The 10,739-nt window shown below is 35.9% G+C and overlaps 1 protein-coding gene across 1 annotated transcript; it reads left to right on the top strand.

Moving 5' to 3' along the window:
• The first annotated feature begins 349 nt into the window (after positions 1-349).
• LPAR4 (lysophosphatidic acid receptor 4) lies at positions 350-9,392 on the top strand. Its single transcript, XM_066249419.1, has 3 exons — positions 350-394; positions 1,340-1,441; positions 8,204-9,392. Exon 3 carries the CDS (start codon positions 8,280-8,282, stop codon positions 9,390-9,392), a length of 1,113 nt encoding a protein of 370 aa, XP_066105516.1. The 5' UTR covers positions 350-394; positions 1,340-1,441; positions 8,204-8,279.
• The last annotated feature ends 1,347 nt before the right edge of the window (positions 9,393-10,739 follow it).

The raw sequence follows: 10,739 nt of genomic DNA, 5'->3' as shown, positions 1-10,739 counted from the left end.
TGAAACAGTTGACTGTAGGGGTCAGTGAGGTCATGCCATAGCACCAGTTGAAGACTGCTGTCAATTAAGGCAAAAAGTGGAAGAAGAAAATAAACTGAGGTCCAAAAAGGGATTGTGACTTGCTGTCACATAGTTAACTGGTAATGGGTCTGGATGTGGCCATATTGAATTAATAACAAATATGAAAACTTTTGGGTATTTAAAATTTTAAGTTTGCTTGGATTCCAAATAAAAAAATTTTATTTATAATCTGTGTCAATTGTGAAAGCCATAAAAGAAAAAAATATTAATGTTTCTGTCTTCCTTTAAGATAAACCAGTAAAATAATATTCATTTTATTCCAGGAATACTGTTCTCTGGAGGACTGTGAAAATCAATTCTCCTTAATATTAAGGTGATCTCAAATATATTTTAAATTTTCTAATGGTTTTATTATTTTTATTTTGGTTCTTTTAGATTAGAAAAAAATATTTCAGGACAGTTGGAGTATTATTTAGCAGTCTGCTTTGTTTAGCCACCTTTGTTCAGAAGAGGGTAAGATGTGACAATAGCATAAGTTTGGCACTAGCAGATGGCTCAACTTTACAGGAAGTGAATGAGTAGTGTCCAAATGCAGGTGCTTCTTATAACAATTTTATTGTCAGCTATTTCTGGTCCTATAAAAGTATTTTGTGCTGAATTATGATTTAAAGATATTATAGACATGCTATATTGGGTAGGCCTAGCACATCCTAGTAGAAGAAGCAGTGATTATTAGTGTGCTAATATCCAATAATTGAAGCACTGCTCAGGTCATTATGGTTCAGGGGAAAGGTACATGTAACTAGGGTGGGAGTTCAGGTTGTAGACAAAGCAGTGGGGTCTCCACTTGTTGTTCCAGTCTTCTTTCCATTTCCCTTATCAAGGCTCTTGCTCAATGGTAATAGTTGTTGTCAAGGAAAAAGAAAAGAACAAAGAACCAACAATAACTTCAGACCAAGACAAGAAATCTCCTTTGTTAAGTTATTTTTAAATCAATGTATTACTTTATGGAAGTGGGGGAAGTATTTTTATGCCTTTTTTATTAGTTATTTTTAAATGATTATAAGTTACACAGACTCATAGGCTTTATGCTTATTAATATAATTAATAAAATAATAGCACAGTGATGACAGATTTGGAAAAGAAAATGTTATCTGAAATTCTGAAATAATAAAATTTAAAAATTTAGATACCGTTTTAAAATATGTTGGTTTTCACTTACTTTGATTTATATCAAGATCATATCCTATGATCTTGACATATATTTATTGAAAAGTTCTTTCCATGTCACACTGTTGTGACTAATTCTATTTCACAGCATCCATTGGAGGAAATCCCTAAGCAAAGTACCTCCAGAAAGTTCATCGATTACCTAAGTCTCAGATAAAATTGCTGCCAGAATTTGGTTTGAACTGATGTGGTGAGTACCATTCTACTGATGATAGCTTTCTCCAAAATTCCTAATTTTATTCTTTAATTATTTTGTAACCAGTACTTCCAATTTATTATAGATTATATAATACTAAAATCCAGAATAGATGGAAAAGTTTTAATTTTTTATTGTAATCCAGGCAATTTTGGTGTAGATGAATGTTGATTCTTTGGTTTAAGTGCTCTGTGCCACTGGTATGTACCTATAGAGATGGCAGATATGGTTTTTATTCATATTATCATGATCAGTATCCAATAATATCATATGAATTGGTATGCATATTGACAACTAACTTTTCTGTTCAAATACTTGGAATAAAACTGAATTCCTAATAGGCCTGTATGAATCTCACAGAATTTGAAAATGAGCTCTTTTAGGGACAGCTAAAGATTTTCCCAAAAGATCTGGGGGTTCTGTTGAAATGATATATTGTTTCAAGACAATTTCATAATATTAGATCAAGCAATTTTTCTGCAGTTGTCTCACTTTATAACTAACTGCTAGGGAAAACTCTAGTAAGGTTGATGCAATCTTTGGCCCCCTAATGTTGAGTACTAAACCACATTATTTTCTAAAGATTAGACTCTGTCATCAGGTTAGTGGGAGACTGGAATATTTTTTTTGGCAAAAAAAAAATGAAGCTAATCACTGAGAATAGTATTTGCTCACATTAGGGCCTATGTGAAGTCTTGCTTTTCTCAAATGAATTTGGGGAAAAACAGCCATAATAATCTCAGTGTGAACCAAATTCAATGTGAAGAAACCATTCTTTAAAGAATATTTCTTGCATCCAAATAAACAAATTTGTCAGTCTGCTTTCTGAAAGGATTAAGAAAAAAATACCTCATAGACACAGACAACATTATGGTGATTACCAGAGGAAAAGGGAATGGGGACAGGTAGAAGAGAGTATATACAGGATATGGTGGTGGAAGGAGTCTAGACTTTGGATGGTAAACACAGAATATAATGTATAGATGATATATTTTAGAATAGTACATTTGAAACCTATATAATTTTATTAACCAATGTAACCACAGTAAATTCAATAAAAATAAAAAAGTAAACAAGGCATATCAGTTTAAACATTTGACACACAAAGAGGCTTGTTTGAAATGAGACCTGATACACATCATTTTTCCAGCTCAGTTCTAGAATGAAGTATTTACCTTGGTTTTCTCCATATGTGATGTCATAAGGCTGGGTTGTGTTTCAAAAACCATTATGAAACATCAAGTAATGCATAGTTACATCAATTGGAACCATGTGTATGATTGTGACCTATTTCTGTGACTTGGCCTTGGAGAGTTCGTTAAGAAGTCTTATCTTTAACAGCCACTCATCCGAGGAGCAACACTGTGTACATATTCCCTATTACATCAGCATGATTGTTTTGATCTGTATTTTTTTTTAGTTTGCTTTACTGCTATATATTTATAGGCAAGGATACAATAGGTTTCAGCTTCCTCTGAAAATCATTGTGTCAGTGTTCCTAAGCTTCAACCAGAGTAGAAAGAGGAAACGTTTTGGAAATCAGAAGCACTCTGGTCTGACCCAAGCTCATGAAAAGGGAGCAAAACAAGAGAACTTGAGTATACTTTGCCTTCAAGACCCCCCTCCTTCTTCTGATCTCTGCACTATCTCCTGTAGGGAACAAAAGCAAACCAGCCTTTTTAGGCTATTTGGAATATGTTGTTTTCAATGTATCATCTGAAAGTTTAACATTAGTAGAGTGGAATGACTTAGGTATTGTTTTTTTAGGGCCAAAAGTCTAACTGCACTTCCTCCAACAGCTCCAAAGACCCCAAATATGGTGTATTTCATTAAAATAGTTTGGATTAGAAATAGTTTTAAAAATAAAAAAAATTGTGAACACTAGTATGAATTGCCCGAATTGGCTCTTTATGTGTAGGTCAAAGTAAAAAATTCATCGAGGATCAGATTTCTCTTTGGTCAACCTCCAGGTGATCAGCTTCCTTCTCATTGTCAATGAAAATACATCCACCCAGTGCTCTGCCCCTCTAGATGATTAAGTGTTGGAATAATTTTCTGCAAAGGTCTTCATAAGACAATGGTTTAATGCTACTTGCAGTGGAAGATGTAATTAACTGTGTCAGCCTATTTTTTTTCCTTCTTGATCTCATCTGAAGCTCAAGAGTTGGCCCTTTGCCTCCATTCAGTGCATAACATGTTAGCCACTTGGAAAATCTAGTGGTTAAGAACACTTTTGTGTGTGTGTGTGAAAAGAAAGGAAGTCAGTCAGAAAAGAGAACTTGTTTCTTGAATGTTGTTGATTCTCCTTCAGACTCAGCTTAAGAACCAAATACCTCTCTCTGATTTTTTTAAACCATAGTTCAGTGGGAGATATTCCTTTAAAGAACCGTATTGGATTGTCCTATTATGAGAAAATTGTATTGTTATGGTTTAAACTCAAGAGGGGCTCCCTGAGATATAAGGTATACATGGTGTTAGGAGAAGGATGTGTTGCAAATATGAAGTTTAGCATACCAAGAAAGACAGAGTCATATGTGTCCTGTTGTGTCAGAGGAGGGAGAAGGAAAAAAAATCTTCTATAATGTTTCTTTGTGGTTAAGTAGAACTAAATACTGGCAAACTCATAAACCTCTTCATAAGCCCTGTTGAATCTTCCTAACCTCAGCTGTGAGGCTCAGAGGTATGTTTATACAGGGAAGAGAAACTGTATAGCCAAGTTACAGAGTGAACCAGTGTCTCAGTTGGAAATAGAACTCCTGGCTTCCAATGCTGTGTTAAATCTCAGCACCACACCCTCACTGCTAGACAGCAAAGGTGCTGTGTGTTTAAACAAGGGAAAGCTATGAATAGGGCCTTAGTGGCACTTTCCCATGCCCTCTCTTCAGGATTGAGACTGTAATGCTTTCTTGTCTGTGGTCCTTTCTCTCCCACAGTATTTGGTTACTCAAAGCAGAAAAGCAGAAGTATCAGGCATTTGCAGACTGCCTGCTGTGTATAGTGCATATGTTCTGGGATACATAAAACTGGATGGAAAATGGGGAGACAGAGCTCACCTATTTCAAACACACCACCTTGGGCAGTACAAAATAATACATAGTCCGTGAGCTAGAAGCATACTGTGTAAATGGGCAGACTGAAGGGACCCTGGGCAGGGGTAAAAAGGCTTCTATTATGAAAGCATTTTCCAAATCAAATAAACTTATTGGCAGTACTTATTATAGAATGCAGGTGCAAGCAGATTATAGTGAATGAAGGTTGGCTTTAATGTTAGGTTTTGCAGTCGCATAATTTTTCAGATTGTGTGACTATGTTAGAGGAATATTTTTTACTACCTTGATTTCTTTAAACCAGGGGTTGGGAACCTATGGCTCGTGAGCCAGATGTGGCTCTGTTGATGGCTGCATCTGGCTTGCAGACAAATCTTTAATAAAAAAATGTTAAAAATATAAAACATTCTCATGTGTTACAATCCATTCATTTCCTACCGCTCATGTTCATGGTTGTGGGTGGCTGGAGCCAATCATAGCTGTCCTCTGGGACAACACCAAATTTTTATTGGATAATGCGTAACATACACAGGTTGTTGTATGGCTCTGACGGAATTACATTTTAAAATATGTGGCATTCATGGCACTCTCAGCCAAAAAGGTTCCTGACCTCTGCTTTAAACAGTTAAACAAAAAGGCCTCTAGACCAGTGATTTTCCCCCTTTTTTGAGCTGCAGCACATTTTTTACATTTACAAAATCCTGGCGCACACCACCTACCAAAATGACACAAAATGACACTCTAACACAGCACATATTATACATATAGTTAAAAATATAGTTTCTAAATGTATTTATACTCACACCTGACCATGTCTCATGGCACACTAGTGTGCCGTGGCACACTGGTTGAAAAACACTGCTCTAGACTAATGGGTGTTCAAAATAGTATATAAAGTGGTTTAAGCAGTTAACAAGTTTGCCATTCTCTTTTTGTTTCTGCCATCTCATTGGTGGATCATTCTGCAGAAACTTGGGTCTAGAGCTCCCAAAGTAAGGTATGAAATCCACTGACTGAATTTTTTCAATCTCTTCCTGTATATATATTTAAGAGAGAGGAGGAAAGATAAAGCCAGATTCCCACATGCACTCCAACTAGTTTCCACCTGAAAACCCCTGTCTGGGGCCAATGGTCAAATTAACCAAGCTATCCTTAGCACCTGAGGCTGACACTTGGACCAATTGAGCCACTGGCTGTGAGAGGGGAAGAGAGAGAGAGAGAGGGGTAGAGAGAGAGAGAAGGGGAAAATGGAGGGGAAGAGGAGCAGATGGTTACTACTTCTAATGTATGCCCTGACTGGTGATTGAATCTGGGATGTCAAAACATGCTGGGCTGATGCTCTATCCACTGAGTCAACCAGCCAGCGCCCTGTATTTTTCTGATCAGCTTCATTGGCCTTAAACATAGCAATTGCATACTGTCCCTAAGGAGACTGAAATGAATGAGATGAAGCAAAATAGAAAGTATGTTATTAGAGTAATTGTGAATTTGAAATACCTTCCAAAGTCCTGAATATAAATTAGATGAAGCACTGACCTTTCCTGAGAAACATCTTTTTCTCACTTTTTCTTCTCTTTCTCTAAATTCTCAAGTTTTCTCTCTCTGATATTTTCTTTCCTATCTCCTCTTCTGTTCTCCCCATCCATTTTTGCTTTTTCCTAGTCTGGATTTTTTTCCATCCTGGACATTATTTGGTCTAGGTTCCTACTTCTATATATCAAGGATGCTTCTAGAAAATTTGAGCTCATTCTTATGAGATAAAATGGTTAAGAAGGAATAGGATCTCAGGGCAGAGTTAGGCTCAAGGGAAGTACTCCATAAAGATTTACTAAACAAGATATCAAGAATAGCAAGTTTCCAGTTTTAACTTGAAAATTGTAGCTATTAAAAATGACACCTTTTTGCTTTGCACCCTGTATTCTGCAAGGTAATTTTTTCCTGTAGGCACTGCAGTGAGTGAATTATTTTTTCTCTCAAGCATTTTTTTTTCCTCAAACCAAACACTAATGTGACTTTAAGCCTCTATACTCTAGCAGGTTTGCCCCTCCATCCCCTTCTTTGTTATATAGAAAGAATCTTTGACGTCTTCCCTGGGAGTTGGAACTAAAGAGTGGCATAAGGAGGAATCAGTTCAAAGAAATGCTTTTAAGATTTTAAAATATAATCATGTAAAAACCCACTACTGGATATATCAGGGGACAAAGATGACTTTTATTCCATTTCTTCCTCATTGAAAAGGATTTATTCAGCAGCTACTCATCCATAGAGTATTATAAAACATTTGAAAGACAGTCCTTGTCCAATGGCAGCTGTTGATCTAGGAGAAGGTTAATAAGATTTCTATATGCACTTTTGAATGATGTTGGCCTAGATACCCAACAGAGATGATTAAGTCAATGACTGCCACATGTACTAGTGGTGGAGGGAAAGGGCATGTAGTTGGTCAGGTCAGAATATATTTCACTTGTATTCACCAGAAAAGGTTTTATTGACCAGGAGCATTTTAGTAGCTGAGGGTATGGAAGTAACTGATGAAAGAGGAAGTGGAAAAGGGTAAAGGAAGAGATCCTAGGCTTGGGGTTTAGCATAAGAAAAGCTTGGAAAGGGGATTAGGGAAATGCTGAGATCATTACTTGAATTATTTCTCTAGAAAGACAATGAAATACAGTGAAAAAATCTTTAGCTGGAAGCTTTAATTAACTGAGGGGATCTGTGCTCTCTGACTCAGTGTTTTAGAACAGTGGTCCCCAACCTTTTTTGGGCCATAGACTGGTTCAATGTCAGAAAATATTTTCATGACCGGTCTTTAGGGTGGGATGGATAAATGTATCACGTGACTGAGACAAGCATCAAGAGTGAGGCTTAGACGGATGTAACAGAAGGAATCTGGTCATTTAAAAAGAAAAACATCGTTCAGGCTTAAAAATAAATAAAACGGAAATAATGTAAATTATTTATTCTTTCTCTGCGGACCGGTACCAAATGGCCCACGGACCGGTACCGGTACACGGCCCGGGGGTTGGGGACCACTGTTTTATAAGAAAAAAGGGAACCAACAGTTTACTTCAGGAGTTTAGTCTCAATTTTTTAAGAACATGTCCTGGAGGTCCAATAATCACTTGTGGTCTTGTGCAATTGAAGGAATATTCAGGCAATGGAGTTTAGCAATGTTGGAGAGTAGACAGTACAATTTAGAGTAGCTTAACAATTATTTAGTTATGAATTAAAAAAAAACCCCTGAGTTCTAGTTATGACTATACCATTTGTACATACATTTTTCTAATTCTGACATTATTGTAATTCTAAATTATGTAAGCCTGAGTATCTGCATCTGTGAAATGATGATCAACTCTTGTCTTGCCTACCTTATGGTGTTCTGTGAGAATAAAAAAAATGTGTTTGAAAGCTAAAATGTACCATATAAATTTTAAAGTATTAGTGTTTTTGAACTATCAGAGCCTCTCCTCCCCATCCATGGTCTCTCATGTAACCACAACACCTTATTCCTGTTCATTGCAATGCTATAGTACTGCACTTATTGTATTGAGTGTGATCTCTTCCACTCTTATAACATACTCTTATAGTACTTTTTAACCTGTCAAACCAATTGAATGCTATTTTCAATCTGGGTAGACAGAATATCTTTTACTCCATAGAAATAATGGATGGAAATCAGATTTGATGATACATTCCATCTTGTCTTCCATAGGAGGAAAACATTTCCTAGTCCCTAGTCTGAGAGTGCTGAACTCTGCAGCCAGCAGGCTTCCTGAAAAAAAAAATCCATGGGTGACAGAAGATTCATTGACTTCCAATTCCAAGATTTAAATTCAAGCCTCAGACCCAGGTTGGGCAATGCTACTGCTAATAATACTTGCATTGTTGATGATTCCTTCAAGTATAATCTGAATGGTGCTGTCTACAGTGTTGTATTCATCCTGGGTCTGATAACCAACAGTGCCTCTCTGTTTGTCTTCTGCTTCCGCATGAAAATGAGAAGTGAGACCGCTATTTTCATCACCAATCTGGCCCTCTCCGATTTGCTCTTTGTCTGCACTCTACCTTTCAAAATATTTTACAATTTCAACCGCCACTGGCCTTTTGGTGACACTCTCTGCAAGATCTCTGGGACTGCATTTCTTACCAACATCTATGGGAGCATGCTCTTCCTCACCTGTATTAGCGTGGATCGTTTCTTGGCCATTGTCTATCCCTTCCGATCTCGTACCATTAGAACTAGGAGGAATTCTGCCATTGTGTGTGCTGGAGTCTGGATCCTAGTCCTCAGTGGTGGTATTTCAGCCTCTTTGTTTTCAACCACTAATGTCAACAACGCAACCACCACCTGCTTTGAGGGCTTCTCCAAACGTGTCTGGAAGACTTATCTGTCCAAGATTACCATATTTATTGAAGTTGTTGGGTTCATAATTCCTCTGATATTGAATGTCTCTTGCTCTTCTGTGGTGCTAAGAACCCTCCGCAAGCCTGCTACACTGTCTCAAATTGGGACCAATAAGAAAAAAGTGCTGAAGATGATCACTGTGCATATGGCAGTCTTTGTGGTCTGTTTCGTACCTTATAACTCTGTTCTCTTCTTGTATGCCCTGGTGCGCTCTCAAGCCATTACCAATTGCTTTTTAGAAAGATTTGCTAAGATTATGTACCCAATCACCCTGTGTCTTGCAACTCTTAATTGTTGCTTTGACCCTTTCATCTATTACTTTACCCTTGAGTCGTTTCAGAAATCTTTCTACATCAATACCCATATCAGGATGGAATCCCTGTTTAAGACTGAAACACCTCTTACCACGAAACCTCCTCTTCCAGCTATTCAAGAGGAAGTTAGTGATCAAACAACACATAACGGTGGTGAGTTAATGTTAGAATCCACCTTCTAGGTACGAGAACTGTCTTTAGATCTAAATATGGTTTCTTTTATGATTATTTTCCTATGCTGTGAATAAGAAGAATGATTTGAAGCTAATGATACTGAGAATAGATTAATGTACTAAATACAACCAGATACATTTATTTGAACATTTACTGTATATACGCTGTTTTGTTCAATAATTATAGGTCAGGTCTAATTACAACAATCAAAAGTAATTGCTAAACTCTTCTGCTGGATTGAAATTTCATTGTATCACATTATACAACTGGCCAGTGGCCTTGACTTTAGTGATGTGGATATTACTTTCAAACTTCTAAAATGATATTTCTATTCTTAAAATATCTGGTAATTAGTTTGGGCCTATAAATATAGAACAAATTCAGGGATTATTTAAAAAGACATTTTGTGTTACTACTGATATAATTTTGTTTGAATTGTTTTTGTTTGAATTTTTATCAAGTTTATTTTAGCAAAAGAACATATTTTAGCCTAAAATATTTAATAAGAAATGCATCAAATTTAAAAGAACTGGCAAATTTATTGTATATATGTTGAAAACAGAAACATAAGTTGTGCTTGTATGAATGAATATGGGTAGGAAGAAATAGAAAATTAACTGGATATACATTTGTAATCACAAGCAGTGTCAGTTTTTTTTTATTCTTTTTTTTACACTACATTAAGGATTTCATATGAAAGTTTAAATACAGACACCTGCTAAATGTGTGCTTAAGATAGGTGCATAATGGAAAATCACATAAAACAATTGACCATAAAAAAATCTAAGCAACACCAACATTTTTTTTAGAATTTTCAATATCCAATATATATTTTGAGGGACTGGTTTCTATAAAGTATTTTTCATATGAAATTGTGGAGAACTATGTAGCCAGAAAGCTGCTTCACTTGTGTCTAGGTTAAGAGTAAATTGAAAAAATAAAAACAACAAAATAATAACAACAGCCAAAACAAACAAAACAACAAAAAGCTTTCTGAAAAATTGGGGAGGTAGTAGGAGAGATTTATGACTTTAAAATACTTATTTTTACATATTAAATTTTGGAACACAGTATAGCCACAGCTGCTGAATTTGTGGCCAGGTTGTGGGAGCATATTGAAAAAAATACATAAACCAAACCAAGCCAAAGAAATGACAACAAGCAAACAGAAATACACAGAAAAACTACAAAAAAATTAAGAACAGCAAGGCAAATTTCTAACACTTCCATTACTATTTTATTTTTGAGAATCTTTAAAATTAAAAATTTGCCTGAAATTCTAGAGTACAATATAAGTAGAAATCTGCTGAATTTGTTCCCACATGAAGAGTTACGTGAATTAAAAATATAAAACA

The sequence above is a fragment of the Saccopteryx bilineata genome, chromosome X (genome assembly GCF_036850765.1).
Source record: "Saccopteryx bilineata isolate mSacBil1 chromosome X, mSacBil1_pri_phased_curated, whole genome shotgun sequence".
NCBI classification, from domain to species: Eukaryota; Metazoa; Chordata; class Mammalia; order Chiroptera; family Emballonuridae; genus Saccopteryx; species Saccopteryx bilineata.
Note: the sequence above shows the minus strand (reverse complement) of the source record. Positions and strands in the feature narration are given on the sequence as shown.